This window comes from Monodelphis domestica, chromosome 4, assembly GCF_027887165.1.
Source record: "Monodelphis domestica isolate mMonDom1 chromosome 4, mMonDom1.pri, whole genome shotgun sequence".
NCBI lineage: Eukaryota > Metazoa > Chordata > Mammalia > Didelphimorphia > Didelphidae > Monodelphis > Monodelphis domestica.
Genome location: NC_077230.1, coordinates 55,296,209 through 55,317,028, shown reverse-complemented (window position 1 = coordinate 55,317,028; position 20,820 = coordinate 55,296,209). Strand labels below are relative to the sequence as shown.

At 37.4% G+C, this 20,820-nt stretch overlaps 1 protein-coding gene across 8 annotated transcripts in view; it reads right to left on the bottom strand.

Moving 5' to 3' along the window:
* Window positions 1–2,158: 2,158 nt before the first annotated feature.
* Window positions 2,159–20,820, bottom strand: part of ST3GAL6 (ST3 beta-galactoside alpha-2,3-sialyltransferase 6) — an 86,104-nt gene continuing 67,442 nt past the window's right edge. For all 8 annotated transcript variants that reach the window (XM_007493597.3, XM_007493599.3, XM_007493595.3 and 5 more), the window contains 5 exons: window positions 9,655–9,750; window positions 7,588–7,774; window positions 7,342–7,479; window positions 3,864–4,016; window positions 2,159–2,527 (listed from right to left, as the gene is read on the bottom strand). In XM_007493597.3, coding sequence (XP_007493659.1) covers window positions 2,441–2,527; window positions 3,864–4,016; window positions 7,342–7,479; window positions 7,588–7,774; window positions 9,655–9,750 — 661 coding nt within the window. In that variant the 3' untranslated portion in view covers window positions 2,159–2,440. The remainder of the gene's footprint in view (window positions 2,528–3,863; window positions 4,017–7,341; window positions 7,480–7,587; window positions 7,775–9,654; window positions 9,751–20,820) is intronic.

Here is a 20,820-nt window from a genome sequence, read left to right as displayed (position 1 = left end):
AAGCTTTCTCAGGCGCATTGCCTATACCTGCACAGAACAAATCAAAGAGAGTTCAAGTTTGTTGAAGTACTGGAAGAAGCTGGTACTACATTCACACTTACTTTTGTTCTAGAATTAAAACTTGTCCTCTTTCTCCCAAAAGTAATTTTGTCATTGGGTAAGCAATGAGACTCACCAGTGCTGAGATATTTTCTATTTTTCTCCCCATTTTTATAATCTATAGACCTTTTAAATCTCTGATTTTTCCCTGAATTTACTGGTGTCACTCATAGATGATTAACAAAGCTGTTGAGGACCACCTGCTGAAGTTGTATGTGTTTTTATAAAGTATATTAACATTATTCATTGCTACTGTTGAACCTGTTTAAGTGGATTATGTGCCTTTGCTTCTAGTCATCATTACGATCAATCCTAGAATCTTTCTACCAAAATGTTCCAAACTGATTTTCATTCCCAGCTCCCCTCCAGGCCCCACTATTGAATTATCCCTGATTTCACTCTCCTCCAGTCTGTAGTTGAGCATGGGAAGTTTATATTATAAACAGCTTGACAAAGGCAGCACAGCATTAGATTCCTTAATACCAAATTAATTATTAAAGTTGGAAAAGAGGATTGTGGGAAACCCTCCTAATGGGTGGAGTCATTCTCAATACCTTAGTCATTCTGTATTTTTTTCATCCTGGTCCTCACTGACCTAAAGTTTATAATGAAGTTTCTTCCTCAGATTTATGATCTAATCTAGTAAATTTACTAATTAGAGACCTGTGTCATAGAAATGCAAAATAAAGTTAAAAGGAACACCTTGTGATTCTAGAGAATGTATAAAAATCTTAAGATAAGGATAAATGTATTTGACACTGTTCTTAACTCAAACAAGCTTTTATTGAACAGCTACTATGTGCAAATCACTGAGCAGAGGCAAATTAAGATTTGGTCCCAGGCTCAAAAAGCTTTACAGTCTCATAAAAGAAAAGGTCTTACACAGTGGAGGCACTAGTAGCTTTAGGGTTCAACTTGCTTATTATGAATAATTAGTGAAGGATGGATTTTTAGATTGTCTTAGTCTGTTGGAGGCATTTGGGGGGACCTTGAGGTAAACTAAGTTGCTGAATATAGGAGGTCTTTATTTGTAATTTTTAAAATTATACTTTTAATTGATATAGAGGAAGGCTCAGTGTACAAAACTTGGGAGGGATAGTCAGGGATAGTAAAAATATATAGCTGGAAAACTGAAAATGATATTGATTTTTCAGGCTCTAACAAGAGAAAAGAATAAGAGTGATGGTCCACAACTAACCCATCCAGTTATGACAAAGTCATTATTCCAATTAGTTCAGTTGTCCATAGATCAGGGCAGCTCAGTCATACAGATAAAAGCCAGGAGTTTTATTGGGAAGGCTAGAGATCTTGCTCAAGTGTATTTGATTTGTTTCCTATCAATGATATCACAGTATTAAGAAACCAGAGATGGGCTAAGAAACACAGTTGAAGGTAGTGTGGGCCTGGAAAGTTTCAGCATGGAAATTTCCAAGAATCAAAGACTCCAGAAAAATAGGGAGAAGGGAGGGGAGAGAGGAAGGAAAATACGTCTAGATCCAAGACAACATTGCAAGAAAGGCAATCCTCAAAAGAAAAGTTTATATGACAAGAGTTATAGGTAGCTTTTATAATACTTTGAATGAAAAAAAAAACTGCTCAGTTTTCATTCAAGTATTTTTATCATTTATATTTGGCCAATTTTGAAAACTCAATTTCTATTTCATTCTAAAGACATATCAACTGAAATGAACTTCAAGGGCAGAAATTCACTGCTATAGCCTTCCTTGGTCAAGATAGGCTTAGAGGAGGAAAACAATAGAGAGCAAACACAAAGAGAAAGTTAAGACAAGTAAAGTTAATTTTGGCCAAAACACAGGGGTTCAGAGGTTACAAATTAAAGTCACCAAATTTTTCAGATAAAAACTTAAACCTCTATAATACAACCCTATAATTCTTTGCTCAAACCAGATTCAGACATATCTCATCCTGGATCAACAACTCTACTTCCACAGCATAACTTTCAGAATATTATTATTCATTCTATTGTGGTATTTGAAGAGAATTTGTTAGTGCACCCAAATATTTTTATCTTTAAGAAATTTAGACTTCAAATTAAGGCTAAGGTTAAGATTCTTTAATTTAAAACCTGAGTTTTCAAAATACTCTAATATTTACTCCAGTATCTTAATTGTACATTGTTTTCATAATTAAATATATTCATGGAAAGCAACTTTTGCTAAATATAGACAGAAAATAACAGACTTAGTTCTTAAACATTTCTAACAGTTATACAAAAATTGAAAGATATTTTACAGAAGTAGCTCAATATTTTAAAAAATAAACTCAAATTTTATAAAAAAATAAAACTGATAAACTATCAATATCTTGAGAGTCTTTAGGGTTAGTCTTGTGTCAAGTCAGTAACGAAATTTTTTTCTATGATGTTCTTTAAGAAAATTTGTTCTGCAGTTATATTGTGGTATTCATTCTAAAGAATAAAGAAAGAGAAAGAAAAATTATAAACTGTTGGCATTCAAAAACAAAAATTACAGGTCTGCCAGAATACAAAGGAAGGAACCTAAAAGTATACATCACAATACAGATTTGGCAAAGTATATAACAGAATAATAAAAAGCCACAGTTTTTCAAAAGGGCATGTTTACTATAGCTTTAACAACTTGTCATCTCAAACTCACCTTTTGCATTCATCCCATTAAAAAAATCATTTATTTATTCTGATAGAATTTATTTATCCTAGCCAAATGGCTTGCTTCCATTATCCAAAGGGGAAAAAAGTTGTCCAGGTCTTGAAAAGAGCAAATAATTTTATTTGAAATGAAAAAAAGCATTAGAAAGGTTTAGGGACTTTAAGGCAATCTTGTCCATCTCCTTTTCATTCTATAGATGAAGAACTGAGAACCAAAGAAATTAACTGACTTGCCCTATGTCACCTGGGTAGTCATTGGAGCCAGGATTTGAAGCCCAGGTCTACTGTGTGCCTCCTACACCATGTTGGAGGCAGCTATTTCTTTCTTTGTATGGGCCAGATGTTACGCTAAGCGCCAGGGATACAAGAAATGTGGTACTGTTGCCTTCAAGGCACTTGTGGGAGAGACACATGTAACTGTATACAAGACATAGATAGGCACATCCGTCCCTCTGAGATTAGCTCCTATTGAGGCAGACAGAGTAAAAAGGAGGTAATCTCGGAGGGAAGAGAGAAGGCACTGGGGAAGAGTGGGGGGCAGCAATGGAAATTGGATTTTTAGTCAGATGACCTAAATTCATAGATCTAAGATCAAATTTGAGGAAGCTCTTTGGATTCTAAATCTAGTGTTGTTTTGTTTTTTTCTTTGGACCCTTCCCCTCCATCTTAGAATCAATGCTGTGTATTGGTTTTAAGGCAGAAGAGTGATAAGGGCCAGGAAATGGGGGTGAAGTGACTTGCCCAAAGGCACAAAAATAGGAAGTGTCTGAGGCCAGATTTGTACCCAGGACCTCCCATCTCTTTTCCTGGCTCTATCCACTGTGCCCCCTTAATGTGGCTTTTTTTGTTGTTGTTGTTCAGCCTGTGACTGTCACTGATGATCTCAGAACTTGCACAGGCTGCCCTAATCTACCCAGCCTGTACCATCAAAATCTTGAGAATATCGTATAATTGAATTTTCAGAACTATCATTTTAACAGGGCAGCACAGAATCCAAACCCTTAAAAAGCTTCTGAAAATAACAGCCAAATGCCATGCAAAAGACCTGCTCCCACCAACCCCATCCCTCTCTCTCCCAATCCATCCCCCAAGATGACTGCATGCAGGCTTTCCTTACCGTGCTCATCATAAACATGGTTGTGTTCCCATAATAATGCAAAGGGCCACTTTTATCAGTAAAATTGTATTTGAAGCCTGCCAAGTGAACTTCATGGCATATGTAAAATGCCAGTGTGATGGCGATGATGCCCGTTGTTGGGTGCTTGGGTTTCTAAAAGCAAAAAGATACAAAGCATAGGGCTTGTAACCTGCAAAGAAACATTCTTTGTTCAAAAGTATCCTAGAGTTGAAAAATCTTAACTTCAGAAAGGAACGTTTTTACCACAAAGGAGTAAACACACCCTAATTGGCGGAGGGCATTATACACAATTATTGTACTTATCTAGAATATTTGAAATTTATTGTCTACTTCATTTATATTTTATTTAATTGTATTTATTTTTAAAACTATTTTATTAAGATACTTTCCAGGGCCAATCGGTAGCTTAGCCTTGGAGAAGAGGTATAAGAGGAGCATCAGTGGATAGAGCCCCAGGCCTGGAGTCAGGAGGACCTGTATTCAAATTTAGACACAGACACATCCTAATTATGTGACTCTGGACAAGTCACTTAACCTCAGTTGTCTAGCTCTTAGTGCTCTTCTGTCTTGGAATTGATACTAAGACAGAAAGTAAGGGTTAAAAATAAATTAAAAAAAAGATACTTTCCTGAGCTAGAGAAATAGCATGATTTGTGTTTCCTTGTCAGTAGTGCTGAATGGGTAATAAGCTAATTAATTACTGTTTAAGATAGTGTTCCCAAGATAAATTGTTTAATGCTAGCTAGTTTGAGAAAATGTGTTTCAATTAGCCTATGCAAAATTTGTGAAATTTGAAAGCCACATTTAGCAAATTCAAAGATAATTTACAGGATTCTGTCTTGATTATAGTACAGGGAACTAAGAACCCTAGGCCAATTCCACAAACACACACGGTTTCTGGAGGAAGGTTCTTTGCAACAAAACAACCTAAAGAGCTGAATGTGACAATCACCACCTGACAAAAAACAAAGTTACACTCTCCACATCCACAGAAAGAACCGTGGGAGCAGAAACACAGAAGAAAAACAATTGCTTGACTACATGGGTTGAAGGGGCTATGATTGGGGACGTAGACTCTAAAGATCACCCTAGTGCAAACATAAATAATATGGAAATAGGTCTTGATCAATGACACATGTAAAACCCAGTGGAATTGCTCATTGACTATGGGAGAGGGGTGGGAGGAGGGGAGGGAAAGAACATGATTCATGTATACATGGAAAAGTATTCTAAATTAATTAAATACATAAACTTATTTTTAAAAAATATAGTTACCAGTATTTTTTCATTTTTCATTTCATTTCATACCAGTATTATTTCATTTTCTTATTAAAAAAAAAACCCTTCTCTTCTATCTAGAATCAATACTAAGTAGCTGGAAAGGACTAGGCCATGGGGGGTAAGGGACTGGCCTTGAGGTCACACAGCTCATTAAGTGTCTGAGGCCACATCTGAACCCAGGCCCAGGCTCTATCCATTAAGCCACCTCACTCCCCCACAATCGAACTTTTTGGATCATGCATTCTGATAATCGGGAGGGTGGGGCTGATCACTCATTTCTCACAGGCATATTTGTACTTCCATAGAAGTGGCACACATACACTAGTATGAGAACCAGAAAACTTCTACAAAGCTATAAATTCAGAAAGAATGAGATAAAAATGAATGAATCATTGATCCTAGACTCAAAGGAAGACCCGCGAAGCTTCCTGGGATTATTCTGAGAAGTATGTGAACCATAAGAAGGCTCGCATGTGGGTATTTGTCACTGCGTATGGACATATATCTGGACGGGTGTACATGTGTCTGTAAATGTACACATGTGTCTATCTACAGATATGTATATTTATAGAGAAATATTTTTCTTTGTATATAGAAATGCCTATTTCTATGGATATAGTATATGTGAGAAAATAGCAAGGAAATCCCACCCCAAAGCCTAAGGGATATGTCAGAGTTCTGGAATATGGCTTTGTCCAAATATTTCATCCACCTTATTATGTTTACAACTTGTATTAAGCAAAAGAATGTGTTTAAATATTGTGAGCAATATCGTTTTGCTCCTATTATCGGAGGCTTGCCCAAAGAATAATAAAAGATGAATAAATTTTTAAAAATTGCTGTGTGAGTGTCAGCCTGGAAGTAAATCGGAATTACTAAATTAATTCTAAGGGAGGTCTCTAATTGAGCAGACAAATTGTAATCTGGGAAGCCACACAGAATGGCAGGCTTCCAGTGGGTGACAGAGCGAGGTGGGTTGGACAGAAAGGGAAGGCATCAGTTAGCGAGTCGGAGGCTTGGCCAGGCTTCTGCTGAGCTCTGGCTCGGGCCACCGAGGATTCCACATCTGATGTGAGACAAGGGCCAGTCAGGGGGGCTTCTTCTAGACAAGGTGGTCAGGTGATCATGTGCATTCTCTCTCTCTGGTCAGGTGATCATGTACATTCTCTCTCTCTCTGGTCAGGTGATCATGTGCATTCTCTCTCTCTCTCTCTCTCTCTCTATATATATATATATATATACATACACATATGTGCATATACACACATGTACATTTACATACACATGTACACCCATCCAGATATATGTCCATACACAGTGACAAATATCCACATGCAAGCCTTCTTATGGTTCACATACTTCTCAGAATAATGCCAGTAGAGAGACCACTCTTCTCTAGTATAAATTAAAAGCCCTCTTGCCCAAAGCCCTTCTTTTGTCCCTAAAATGGTCCTTGTTTTGTTTGTTAATAAATATGTTTATTTATTGTTAAATAATTATTATTTTTAAATATATAAGACTCAAATTATATTAAATGAATAGATATGTTTATTGTTAAATAATTATTATTCTAAAATATATAAGATTTAACTTATTAAATGAATAAATATATTTATTATTCTTAAATATATAAGATTTAAATACTAAATGAATAGATATTAATTGTTAAATAATTGTTGTTAAATATATATTTAAATAATATTGAATAAATAAATATTTTTATTGTTAAATTATCATTCTTAAATATATTTACACATTAAATAAACATTATTATTGTTAAATATATACTTAATATTAAATGAGTAAATGTTTATTGTTAAATTATCATTCTTAAATATATTTACACATTAAATAAACATATTTACTATTAAATAATTATTGTTAAATATATACTTAAATAATATTAAATGAATGAATATATTTATTATTGTTAAATATAGAATATTTAAATACTATTAAGTGAATAAATATATGTAGTGTTAATTCTTACTCTAAATATATTTATATAATGTTAAATATTTATTTTATTTTAAATATATTTACATAATACTGAATAAACAGATTTGTTAAATTATTATTAATTATATATTTAAGTGATATGTAATAAATAATATTAAATAATTATATTTATTTATTGTTAAATAATTGTTAAACAATAAATGAAAAAGTCACATACCTCCTTTTTGGGAAAAGATGTAGGAAAGTGAAGCAGGTCATAAGCAGCTATTCTTGTAATAATAGGATCTAGGATTCTGATTTTTTCAGTTTTGTAGATCAGGTTTAAGGCTGGTTTCTTCCAGAAATGACTAATATCCTAAATTTTTTTTAAAAAAGGCAAATGATTAAAATTAGCCTCAAAAAAACTTTTTTAAAAAAACAAATCAACTGTTTACAACACCAAAAAACCTTACAACACACTTACCGGTGTGTTACCATCCAGCAAGTCCCCCAACCACATCAAGTCATAGGATTTGAAGACTGTAAGGATGACAACAGAGTCAGGGTCGTGGTCCTCTGGGTTTGTAAAAACAGATTCTGGGTAAAATATCCGGAAAGTTGTTTTTGTTCCAACATCCTCTTCATAGCCTCTGACAGGTCCATCATTTATTCTGCAGAGGAAGTGAAATGTCACTCTAAATCTACTCTTGGCCTTTGCCATAGCATGAAGAGATTTCATGGTGATAGGACCTTTAAAAACCACAACTGGGCCTCTTCTGAAGCCCAAAACAATCTTCACGATCTCTTCAATAATGGCCCCTGAGGTTCCTTAATCCCTGTCCAAAGGCAAGGAATTGCCTTCTTATCAAAGACAGGGATCAGTATTTTCTTTCACCTATTTAATTGTTGAGTTGGCATTGACTACTTCTATAGAGGGTAGAATCCTAAATCCGAAAAATTGTGGTTGAAAATGTAATTATAATTTGAATATTTTCATCTCTGTATATAGGAAAACGACCTAAAGGTTACTTACTGGTTGGCTTGGAAGAGAGTGTGCCAAAGGAGCACTAGAGTCAGGGTCTCAGTTGAAATCTCACCTTTGAGGTTCCTGGGCCAAGTCAGTAACCAAATTAGGCCTCAAGTTCCTTGATCAGTAGGTCAATAAACACTGACGAAGTGCCCACTAAGTGCCAATGCATTGTGCAAAACGCCGAGGATGAAGAAATGTCAAAGACAGGCCCTGTTCTCAAGGAGCTCCCACTCTAACTGGGCAGACAACATGCAAGCAATTGTGTAAAAACAGGCTTGTTTTGTCATTTTCCTGACATTTCTGGCTCTTCATGACCCCCATTGGGATACTGGAGTGATTTACCATTTCCTTCTCCAGCTAATTTTGCAGATAAAGGAAACTGAGGCCAGTAGCGTTAGTGACTTGCCAAGACTCACACAGCTAGTAAGTTTCTGAGGCCAGAATTGAATTCAAGAAGATGAATCCCCCTGACACTTTAGGACTGTCCTCTATCCACTGCACCAACTAGCTGCCCTTATAGATGATCAGAGTTATTACTCTGTTAGTACTGTTCTAGAGCAGCAAAGAAAAAGTCCTCTGCTCCATTTTTATTTTATTAAGAAAAAAAAAACATTTAATGCAGAAGAGACAAATGGAATATTTAAGCTTTTGTAATATTTTGCAACGATGTTTATCTGAATATATCTTTAGTAGTAACGTTAATAATCTGTGACTCCAGGACTCTAGACTATTTTTTATGCAACAGCTGTGTTGTTTCAATGAAGGATAAACTAAATTTTGAAAAAATCAGAGTCACTAAATTTAGATTTGGAAACCCTTAAGCTTTGGAAGCTTTGACAATTATTTTAGCTAATGATCCCAAAGTCACAAGTATTGGAAAAGGTTTACCTGTGAAATTTATTTAGATACAGTAAATCATGATTGGCCTACATGCTTGGTAAACTAGTATTTTCAGTTAAATTGACCATAATTTTGTGAAGGTTTATTTTTGTTGTTGGTTGTTTGTTTCTATTCTTGTTGCTGAAAATCTTTACATAGCTCTAAAATCTAAAATGCCAAGCAGCCAAGAAGCAGTCTGCTTAAACCAACAACAAAAAATCCTCTGGAATTTTATCAAATTCTCAAATTACACATTACAGCATTTTGACAAATGGAAGATTTCTAATGAAACCTGACATTTTAGAGGTACGGAAAGACATCTTCATTAAATACTTTAACCATTAAATGGGAAGGGGGCTATGGATTCATCTGTTACAGAAGATTCCTCTTCCACACGATTTTGTTGTACCTGTGGAAGGAGTCTTACTGTAAAAAAAGAATCATATATCATAATAATTGACTAAAGTAAAGGTGGAAGATAACTTACATTCTTGAAATAATCCAAACTATAAGAATTAAAGTGAACCTTTGGGGCACAATGAATAGGAACCAGCTAGTATTTAAAACATAAGATTATTTTTATGGGAATACACAAATTTTCTTAACCAGTTATGAAACAGAAAAAAGAAAAAATACATTTACCTTATTATCACATCATAGGAGTCTATTTTTTCTCCCAGTGTCTTATTCTTCAGAACTGCTCCATTACCAACAACAATGCATTTTTTACAGGGCACCCTTAAAAACAAAGCAATGGATTTTTAAATTCCTGGCAATTCCTTTATTGAATTATTGGGGCTATTCACTTTCTTTTTGAGATCCAAAGCAAAGCTCCAATGGTATTACCTACAGAAAAAAGAAATCAATGCTATATAGGACACGCTGGCAAAAAAAAAGAAAATGTTAGTAGGAAGTTGTTAACACAAAAAAACATTCTGTGTTGATGGAGGGGACAAAGATGAGTTTAAGATAATTGCTTTAGAAAATATATGAATAAAATACATATATATATATATATATGTATATGTGTGTGTGTATATATACACACACACTACCCATTACTCTTGGCCTTTCATGACCATATGAATACAGACTTAAGCAGAGATGTGAATTTGGCTGCAGAAATACTGATTCTAGGTATTCTTCAATCTAGGTTTGTTGGGTTTTTTTGTTTTGTTTTGTTTTTCTAGTGTTTTCAATCATGTTTGACTCTTTGTGACCCCATCTGTGGTTTTTTTGGGCAGAGATACTGTAGAAGTTTGCCATTTCCTTTTCCAACTCATTTTACAAATGAGGAAACTGAGGCAAGCAGGATTAAGTGGCTTATAAGTGTGTGAGGCCATATTTGAATTCAGGACAATGAATCTTCCTGACTCCAGGTTGGGTCCCCTTATGCACTATAGCTGCTTCCAGATTCCCAGGGTTATATTTCTATTAACCCAGAGGATACTAATCTGAATTATCTTTATTTTTTGGCTCTCATTCTCACTACTTGCTGTTTTGTGTAGTGTATTTTGTTTTGTTTTGGGTGGTAGGTTTAAGAAAAATTGAAAAATTACAAATTTGAATTCATAGAATCATATAGATTTAACTTTGCAGAGTTATCAGTCTTTCAAATCTGGGTATCTGAAGGCATAAAGAACACTCCTCATAACTGGGGTTAAATGGCTTAACTTTGTTGTAGTGAATATCAGTGCTATAATAAAATAAGTATGGATGTTAAAAAGATTCATCCCAGAACACAGGGCTGAAATGAGGCTAACTTGGGCAAGAGCCAGTTCAGGATGCAAAGATGGTACCCAAGCTAGTGGCAATTAGGGAAACTGAGGACATAGCTCCCATTACCTGCCTGGCCCCTCTCTCGTAAGGGATGTGGTGAGAGTCCAGAACTCTCTGTCTTTGTGGTGGAGGAGAAAAGGGGAGAGAAAAAGAGAAGAGGGAGGGAGAGGGAGATATCAGGAGATCCTGGAGAGAGTGAAAAGGGGAAGGTCTGGTGTATTGAAATGAATGAATAAAACATGGAGGCTTAGACACAGTGACTCAGCATCATTTTTCCTTGGGATGACAGCAAGTAGGTCACGCTTTGGATGTTAACAACATTTGGTGCCACATCCTTGGGGGAGCCCATTGCTGGCCCAAGTGTGCTCCCAAATACAACTCAAGGTTGTTCTTCCTTACAAATACTCATCCTTGGGGGCAGCTGGGTAGCTCAGTGGATTGAGAGCCAGGCCTAGAGACGGGAGGTCCCAGATTCAAATCTGGCCTCAGACACTTCCCAGCTATGTGATCCTGGGCAAGTTACTTCACCCCCATTGCCTAGCCCTTACCACTCTTCTGCCTTGGAACCAATACACAGTATTGATTCCAAGATGGAAGGTAAGGGTTTATATTTTTTTTAAAATACTCATCTAAATCAACACAGCTCAGATTTTCCCCATTCATTGGATTCCTCCATTCTCTGGGTCCCATACTACCTCAAAGAGAAAATTTCTCTGCAAAATGGTTATCCTTAAAATTATGCTTCCATGGGGCAGCTGGCTGGCACAGTGGATAGAGCACCAGGCCTGGAGAAGGAAGCTCCTGGATTCAAATTGGACCTCAGACACTTCCTTGCTAAGTGACCCTGGCCAAGTCATTTAGCCCCAATTACCTAGCCCTTACTACTCTAGGAGTGATATTAAGACAGAAGGTAAAGGTTTAAAAAAAAGAGCAATATTTGGGATTGTTAGGTAGCACAGTAGATAGGGCACTAGGCATGGAGGACCTGGGTTCAAATGTGGCCTCATCCTTCTTAGTTGTGTGACCCTGGGCAAGTGCCTTAACCCCTACTGCCTATAGCCCTTACCAATCTTCTGTCTTAGAACTGATACTGAGGATAATGAGGGATGGACTTGGACAGACCTCCAGAGAGGAGGAAGCATGGGAAACAATTAAGGCTGGCCCAAATGCTTCTATAGTAAAAGATGGTGATGACTGAGGAAAACTGACAATGCCTGGGGCTCTTCTAAGAGGACCAAAGAAAAGAGATTTAGTTTAGTACAAGGCATTATATATTTTTTATATATTGGTTTATATATATATATATATTAGTTTAATACAAGGCACAGTGTGAACAAGATATTTAAACTCTGGGAAGGCTCTATTATTTCAAACAGCTCAGGATAGTCTGAACATAAAACTTATTTCTTTAAAAGCCTAGGAGAGGCAGTGTTTCCAGCTTTACACTGCTTATTTATCCATCTATCATTCTATCCATTCATCTTTCTATCTGTCTGTCTATCATCTGTCTTTCTATCTATCCATTCATCTATCAATCCACTTATCTTTCTATACATCCATCTTTCTATCTATGTCTTTCTATCTATCTTTCTAACTATCCATCCTTCTATCTATCCATCCATCTGTCTGTCTATCATCTGTCTTTCTATCTATCCATTCATCTATCAATCCACTTATCTTTCTATACATCCATCTTTCTATCTATGTCTTTCTATCTATCTTTCTAACTATCCATCCTTCTATCTATCCATCCATCTGTCTGTCTATCATCTGTCTTTCTATCTATCCATTCATCTATCAATCCACTTATCTTTCTATACATCCATCTTTCTATCTATGTCTTTCTATCTATCTTTCTAACTATCCATCCTTCTATCTATCCATCCATCTGTCTGTCTATCATCTGTCTTTCTAGCTATCCATCCATTTATCTTACTATACATCCATCTTTCTATCTGTCTGTCTCTATCATGTCTATCTTTCTAACCATCCATCCATTTTTCTATCTGTCTATCATCTGTCTTTCTATCTATCCATCCATCAATCCACTTATATTTCTATACATCCATCTGTCTGTCATCTGTCTATCTTTCTAACCATCCATCTATCCAACTGTCTGTCTGTCTATCATCTATCTATCTATCTATCTATCTATCTATCTCTCAAAACCCTGCAAGAAATTAAACTTTGTTTTTCTGGTTATTAAAAACAAAACATAACACTTCATCTACTTTTTTCTATCTTGTTTCTCTCCAGGAACCCGCTTTGCTCATCCTTTGTATTTGTTAGCAGAGTTCATGTTTGAGGGCAATGAGAGACAGACAGACTGACCAACCCAGAAACAGAGACAGGAAACAGACAGAGACAGAGAGACTGAGTGAGAGGGAAGCAGTAAGGACAGGGATGCAAAAGCTGACTAATCATTTCTACCTCCCCCTCCCCCCATGCCTCATTCTTCCAGGCAGGGTGGGATGATAGGGTTATGCATGTGATAAAGGATGAAAAGGTTTGCAATGGGCAAAACTTGCAAAAAACTGAGAAGTGCAAATCGTAGGAATGATTGACAGTAGCATGTGACCACGGGTCACATGGAGCCTGAGCCTGAGGGACCGAGGTGAAGATTCCATCTGCCCAACTGATTTCTTGTCTCCTGAAGAAGCTGAGAGGAAGGCTTGACGAGGATGTTCCCTGTGATCAAACTGAGGAAGGAGTTTTTTCCTGGATCTGGCTGCTGGCAGCATCAGTCTTCCTTGGGCATGGAATAGAAATGGATCATCTGCAGTTCCACAGATTATCCATTGCTGGCACAACATCCAGCAACAAAAGATCCTGGCTCCATTTGATTTGGGGCTCCTGCTGTGAGATTGGGGTGTTTGGGGAGTTAAGGTTTCAGTTTAGTAACATAGTGAAAATAGGTTAGTTTTAGAATAAGAACCCTCATTCCTTTCCCTTCCCAAACAATAAAGCAGATTTATTTGTATGTTTTCCTCTTGCTTCTCCCCACCCCAAAACTTGTCTTAACACCAGCACATGCCATGAGTTACACCAAAAGCTGTGCTCTACCCATGGGGGTCCCTGGGAGAATTCTGAAGCAGATGCTTCCTTGGCCTCCCTCCTATCTGTCTCCCCCTCCCCAGGCAGCCAGGGCCCTGGTCATCAACTGCGTGACGTCCCCCCACCTACCAACCACTCCCAGAGTGGCCCCTGGTCCAAAAATACCTTCTTCTCCATCAAAATGTCTGCTGCCTCACTGCTTGAGGGAAAGCATCCATGATATTATAAATGAGAAATAATTATCTCTCACTGTCTAAAGCCTTCAATAATTTGGCCGTTTTTGCTAATCTAGAAGCATCTCTACTTATTAGAACTTTATACAAGGGGGGGTTGAGAGCCAGGCCTAGAGAAGGGAGGTCCTGGGTTCAAATTTGGCCTCAGACACTTCCCAGCTGTGTGACCCTGGGCAAGTCACTTGACCCCCATTGCCTCGCCCTTACCACTCTTCTGCCTTGGAGCCAATACACAGTATTGATTCCAAGAAGGAAAGTAAGGGTTTAAAAAAATGAAAAAGAATTTCATACAAGATGAGAGAGGTCCTTTGGGTAGTACCTGATAAACCACAGCACTTTATAGTAAATATATATTTATTTACTAATTGTATTAATTATAATTTTAGATTATTAATAGAATAGAATATCATCATATAATATGTGAAATTGTCTGTAATATAAACAATATATCACGTATATATAATGTATAATTATAATATATAAAATAATAGAATTTATTTTCTATTAAACAAGGCCAATGGAGTAGAAGGCCAGAGAGAAGAGAGTGTCTCCTCCCGGTCTATTATTTCCTATCAAAGAGATCTTCAGTGGCACCAAAGTACAGGGTAACTCTAGCTTCCACTCTGCTTTGGCTCCCATCATTCAGGAACAGGTACATCCTCTGGCCCGAAAACGTAAACTCTGCTCCCCAAACAGGGAAATCCAGCCTTTTGGTTTCCTCCAGGGGCTCTTGGAGCAGCTTTCAGTTTCTCCGTCCCATCCTCCATTCCTCAAAGCTGACCTCAGAAATGCTGTCCCTAATCTAAAGAATGCAGCTCTTTGAAGGCTTCGCTCTCCTCCTCTTCCCCTAAGAGCTGGGCAGTGATTCGGTGGCCGATCCAGGCATCCCGACCCAGAGAGAGCCAGCCCTCATTATGGCTGGCCCTCACCCTGCTCTGAATGCACCCCATTAGATCCAAGACTTTGTCCCTTCGGACCCGGGAGAGCATCTGAAGAGCCCCGGCGGAGAGAAGTGCCTACAGGCACACCTACCATTCCTGCCGCCTGGAGTCAAGGCAGAAAGAACTGAGTTTGAATGTGACTCTGACAGCAATTACAGGCGACCCCCCGCCCCCAGCAAGTAGAGAAATCTCTGGATTTTCCTTTGTAAAATGATTGCAATCTTCCACCTTTCGTTGTGGCTACGAAGCGTTTGGAAACTGTCACTGAGGGACTTCCTCTCTGGGGAATGAGGAGGCTGGAGGGCAAAACCACCAAATTCTTATCCCTGGATTCTGCCCGAATCTCTCGGGAGGTTTGTGTCCCCGTCCTCACTCGCGTGCACTTGTTAACAAGACACCGCCAACCTTTACCCTTTCGAAAGTCTCAGAATGAGAGGAAGGCTGGGAGTGACTCCAGCTGTCCTCATTCCTAATCCAAAGGAATTGGCTGATCCCTAACATTGGAAATTAGAGCCAATTTTGACAACTGCCTCCTCCCCCCAGTAATTATATAACTTTGGCTTGAACCCTATTAACCTTCCACCAATTGACTGAATTTCTTATGCCAGTGGTCTCTCTTTTTTTCAGAACTGTCTACCATGGGGGGCAGCTGGGTAGCTCAGTGGATTGAGAGCCAGGCCTAGAGATGGGAGATCCTGGGTTCAAATCTGGCCTCGGACACTTCCCAGCTGTGTGACCCTGGGTAAGTCACTTAACCCCCATTGCCTAGCCCTTACCACTCTTCTGCCTTGGAACCAACAGACAGGATTGAATCCAGGACAGAAGGTAAGGGTTTAAAAAAAATGAAAAAGAACTGTCTACCATCCTTGTATCAGGAGGCTTAAGAAAACCCAATGGGCAACAAGGTCCTAAATATTCTACAGTAAGAGACTTGGATTATTAGGCTTAGGATCATTACGCTTCTCTATATTATCATAAAGAAAGTTCTAATGATTAGCACTGAAAATTAAAAGATGGGTCAGCTCTTTCACTATATTCATGGTTCAGCTGGGCTTCATCCGTATGATTACAGGTACAGCTGATTACAAAGATCTAAGTCATATGATGAGCTCCCTGAAACATAATCTCTATAAATGATCCTTAATTTAAAAAACAAACAAACAAAAACAACTGTGTCTTTACTCATGATTCCTTTTCCAAGAGATCTGGTCTTTCTGTCTTGTTGGAAAGTCCATAACTATATCAATGGCCACTGGAATTAGTGGCCATTACTTTAAAATTGGTTTATTTTTTATTTTAAAATTTTTTCTTAAATTTTTTCAATTTTATTTTAAATAACCACTATTTTAAAACCCTACTTCTGTTCATTGTATCACTACCTACCAGGCTTTTTAAAAATCTCAATCATCTTCCTCTCTTCTCTCTCGCTTACCTGTCACTTCTAGTCAGTGGTCAAATCACCACAATAACAATGCAACAGTTAACATCTATATAGTGCTTCCTTATGTGCTAGGCACTGGACTACATTTTTTTTTTACAATTATTATCTCATTTGATCCTCACCATGGGAAGTAAGGGATGAGGCAGGCAGTGGTTATATGACTTCTCCAGGGCCCCATAGCTAATAAATATCTGAAATTGAATTTAAACTCAGGCCTTAGGATTCCAAACATCTGTCCCCTGTACCACTTACCTGCCTACAGTTTCTTCGGCCTAACCCTTTCTTTCTACTCATATTGCCATCTTCCCAATTTATGCTCTCACTTCTTGCTCAGACAAATCAGGATAGTTTCCTACTTGGTCTCCCTAATTTATAGTCTCTTCCCTCCCCAATTCTTCCTTTACAAAGCTACCAAAATAGTCTCCCCAGTACACAGACTTTTTTTTAAATTAAAAGACCCTCAGTGCTTTTATATTACCTACAACAAAAAATATAAACTCGCTAGTCCAGAAATTAAGACCTTACATAATCCAGTTCCAAGCTATCTTTCAAGTTTATTTCATGTTATTTTTCTTCACACTCTGGATGTTTTTAAGTCAAAAAGTACCACTGGATGTTCCTCTGTGAACTTTAAAAACTACTCCACCCTACTTAGACCATACTTTAGGGGAAGATAAAGTTGTAATCTCCTGATTGCACAATGGAGGTACTTAGTTCTCACCTTATAGTGAAGCTAGAACTTTAAGCTAAGTGTATTTTTAGATCTAATACAAAAAGGTGTTAAATAACTATAAATGCTAAATTAATCACAAAAAGGTCAAGTAACTCGCAAAAGGTGAACTTAACAAAGAAGTATTAAGTAACTCAAAAGATATAATCAAAGAAGATGAGAACTAAAAGTATGGGCAGTCCTGGAGGAAAAGCCTTTAATGTGATTGGTAGATGTGAAAATCTAGAGGAGGAGACACAAGAATGAAAGGTCTATATATTTGAGATTTTTCATCCCTCAAGGAGACTCTCTCTCTCTCTCTTTCCCTGATTGGTGGTTGAGAGTTAGCTAAGAGCTACATGCTGAGCCTTTCGGCATCTTAACATGGCTATAAGCTATTGTCCGGTTTGGTGGTGAGTTTCGGGCTGAATTTTCCTCCTTTACTTTCCAACTTTTTCCTCTCAGAAGCCTCTAATCTTCTTTAGAGACCTAGAGGCAGGGAGTTTAACCCCCCCCTCCCCCCCCCCCGGCAGAGGCCAGGTAGGAGAAATCCTATATCCTCTTTCCTCCTTCTCCTTAAATTCCGTCCCTCTATATTAATTAAATTACCACAAATTTCCAGACAGACTTGGGAATTTTATTTGGCGACCATTTAAATTTAAATTTAAAGTCACAACCCTAAAATTATCTGACACCTCCCAGTGTGTCATTTTGTGCTGGTTTTTTGCTAGAAAACCCTTCTATCTTCATCTCTGCTTGCTAAATAATCTTCCTCTTTCATCAGGGTCTACTTAGAGGAACTGCATTCTCATTGCAGCCTTCCTGGACTCTCACCTCACAGCTTACTAATTTTCATTTGTATTTCCATCACCTTGCACAGAATAGACACGAAATAAAGGTTTATTGAATGAAAATAAGGCAAGGTTCTAACAGAAAATAGAATTATACCCTAAAATAAACTCCTAAGCCCTGTGGTTTTTCACTCTAAAGATGAACTAAAGTCTAAAGGGCAGAGGAACATATTTTTCACTGATCTTCCAATAATAATAATAATGATTAAAATAAAAGAGTAAATTCTTTAAAACAAAATAACCAGAAAGATGTCCAGCTAACCTGAGAAGCTAATATTCTGTGTCCTCAGCTTTTACTGAAGGTGTTGTACATTCTTTCACTCTGTTATACTCTTAGCAGCAGGGACAGAGTACTGGAGATGCATCTCATCTGCTCAGTCCAGAAGGATCAGTGGCAAAGAAGAGGTCCTTCCTTGCAACCCAGACTCTCCATTCCCTTCTGAGGTGATCCCTGCCTATTGTCCCCTGCAGTTTTAGCAGTCTGCAAAATAAATGGAGAGAAGTCATAGAAAATATCTTCAAACCCTTTTTTAAAAAGTCTAGAGCCAGTTAAAAGATCCCCAATGAGACTTCTGCACTACCAGAGTAAGAATTTGTACCTCTTCTACTCTCCTCTCAATCAGCTAAAGAAAACACTCTTCTCCAAGAAGCTCATTGACACCTTAGCACTTTATGGGACGAAGATGGGCTCTGAATGCTTTGTGTCTTTTGTAACAAAAAACAGACTTGTTTTTATTGAAATGAAAATCTACTTTTGTCCCTGGGTCTCAGGAATGCTTCCCACTTGAGTTCTTTCTTTTTTTAATTTTCTTTTTTTTTAAGCCCTTACTTTCCATCTTGGAATTAATACTGCGTATTGGTTCCAAGACAGAAGAGAGGTAAGGGCTAGGCAATGGGGTAAAGTGACTTGCCCAGGGTCACACAGCTGGGAAGTATCTGAGGTCGGATTTGAACCCAGGACCTCCCATCTCTAGGCCTGGCTCTCAACCCGTTAAGCTACCCAGCTGTCCCCTAGTTCTTTCTTTATACTTCATTACCTTAACCTATCACTAATATTTTTTCCCTTTTTTCATTAAGTCCTTATCTATGGTTTTGGCTTCCACACTGGATCTGTAATATAACTGTCCAGTGAGGATAAGCCCCTTGAGGACTGGGGTTATATTTCATCATCATATTCCTCTCTCTAGTATGTGACATGGAACATTACACATACTATTCTTAACTGATGCTTTTATTTAACAGGAGTTATCTGATCTTAGAAAAGGATGCCTTTTACTGGAAAATTCAAGAAGGTAGCTACTCCATTATCTTGCCTTCTCTACAGCAGACATAGGGATTAATGCGTGACAGCATGGAGGGGGAGGAGAAGAGGGAGTGTCTGGAATTGATTCTGATGCTGAAAAGGGAACAAAGTCCATTTTCTCAGTGAAGAACCCTAGAGCCACTGACTAACTTTCTAGGAAGCTCAAAGCTAATTAGGCTAATATATGCCAGGCGATGACACTAGGTTAAGAACGTCCTACTAAGTACAAACCTGTACCCAAGAAATTGTATTTTTATTTTTTTTTAATTTTTAAATGTTTTTCTATGGTAACTGATTCATTTTCTCTCCCCTCCCTCCCCTCTCCAGGAACTAACAAGCAATTCCATTGTGTTATACATATTATATTGCTCAAAACCTATTTCCATATTATTCGTTTTTGTCTAGTATGATCTTTTAAAACCACAACCCCAATCCTATACCCATATAAACAAGTGATAAATCATTTTTTTAAATTTTATAAATATTATATATTTATATATAAACAAAATATTTATAAATTTATCTATACATTTATTTAAAATACATGAATATAATATATATAAATAGCATATTTATATATATAAAGTATATGTAAATATAAAAATTAAAAATAAATGTTTCCTCTACATCTCTGCTCCCATAGTTCTTTCCCTCAATGTGGATAGCATTCTTTCTCATCCAAGAAATTTTTAATAGAAAGTGACCAAGAAGATTGAGCCTAAACCTATATTCATTTTTTAGGACATGCTGACAAGAGATTGCTAACTCCAGCAGCAAATGAGCTAACTTCAAAACAAAGATAATTATCTGAGCTAGTAAAACTCGTGTCCTCCAAAGTAAAAATTTAAATAGTCTGACCACAGGCTAAAGGCAGCTAGAGGGTCCAGGGGATAGAATGTCAGGCCTGGAATCAGGAAGACTCATCTTCTTGAGTTCAAGTCCAGCCTCAGACACTTATTAGCTGTGTGACCCTAGATAAATCATAAACCCTTTTTTTGCCTCAATCTCCTTATCTATAAACTAAGATAGAGAAGGAAATGGCAAAACACTCTGGTATCTTTTCCAAGAAAACCTTAAATGGCATCACATGAAGAGACAGAGAAGATTGAAAAATGCTTGCACAGAAAAGGCCATTCATCAATGTGTCATTCTCCACTCCCTTTTTCCTACCGTCCTTATCTTCTAATACCAGCCACACATTTCTTTTTGTTTTCTTTAACCCCTTACCTTCCGTCTTAGAATCAGTACTAATATTGGTTCGAAGGTAGAAAAGTGTTAAGGACAGGGAAATGGGGATTAAGTGATATACCCAGGGGCCTTAGCTAGGAAGCTTCTGAAGTATTTGAACCCAACTTCTCCCATTTCTGGGCCTGGCTCTCAATCCACTGAGCCACCTATCTGCCTCTCTGCCACACATTTCTCGTGAAAAACCTAGAGTTTGTAAAGGAAACTTTAAAAAGAGAAATCAGGGGGAAATATAGTAAGGGTTACAACAAA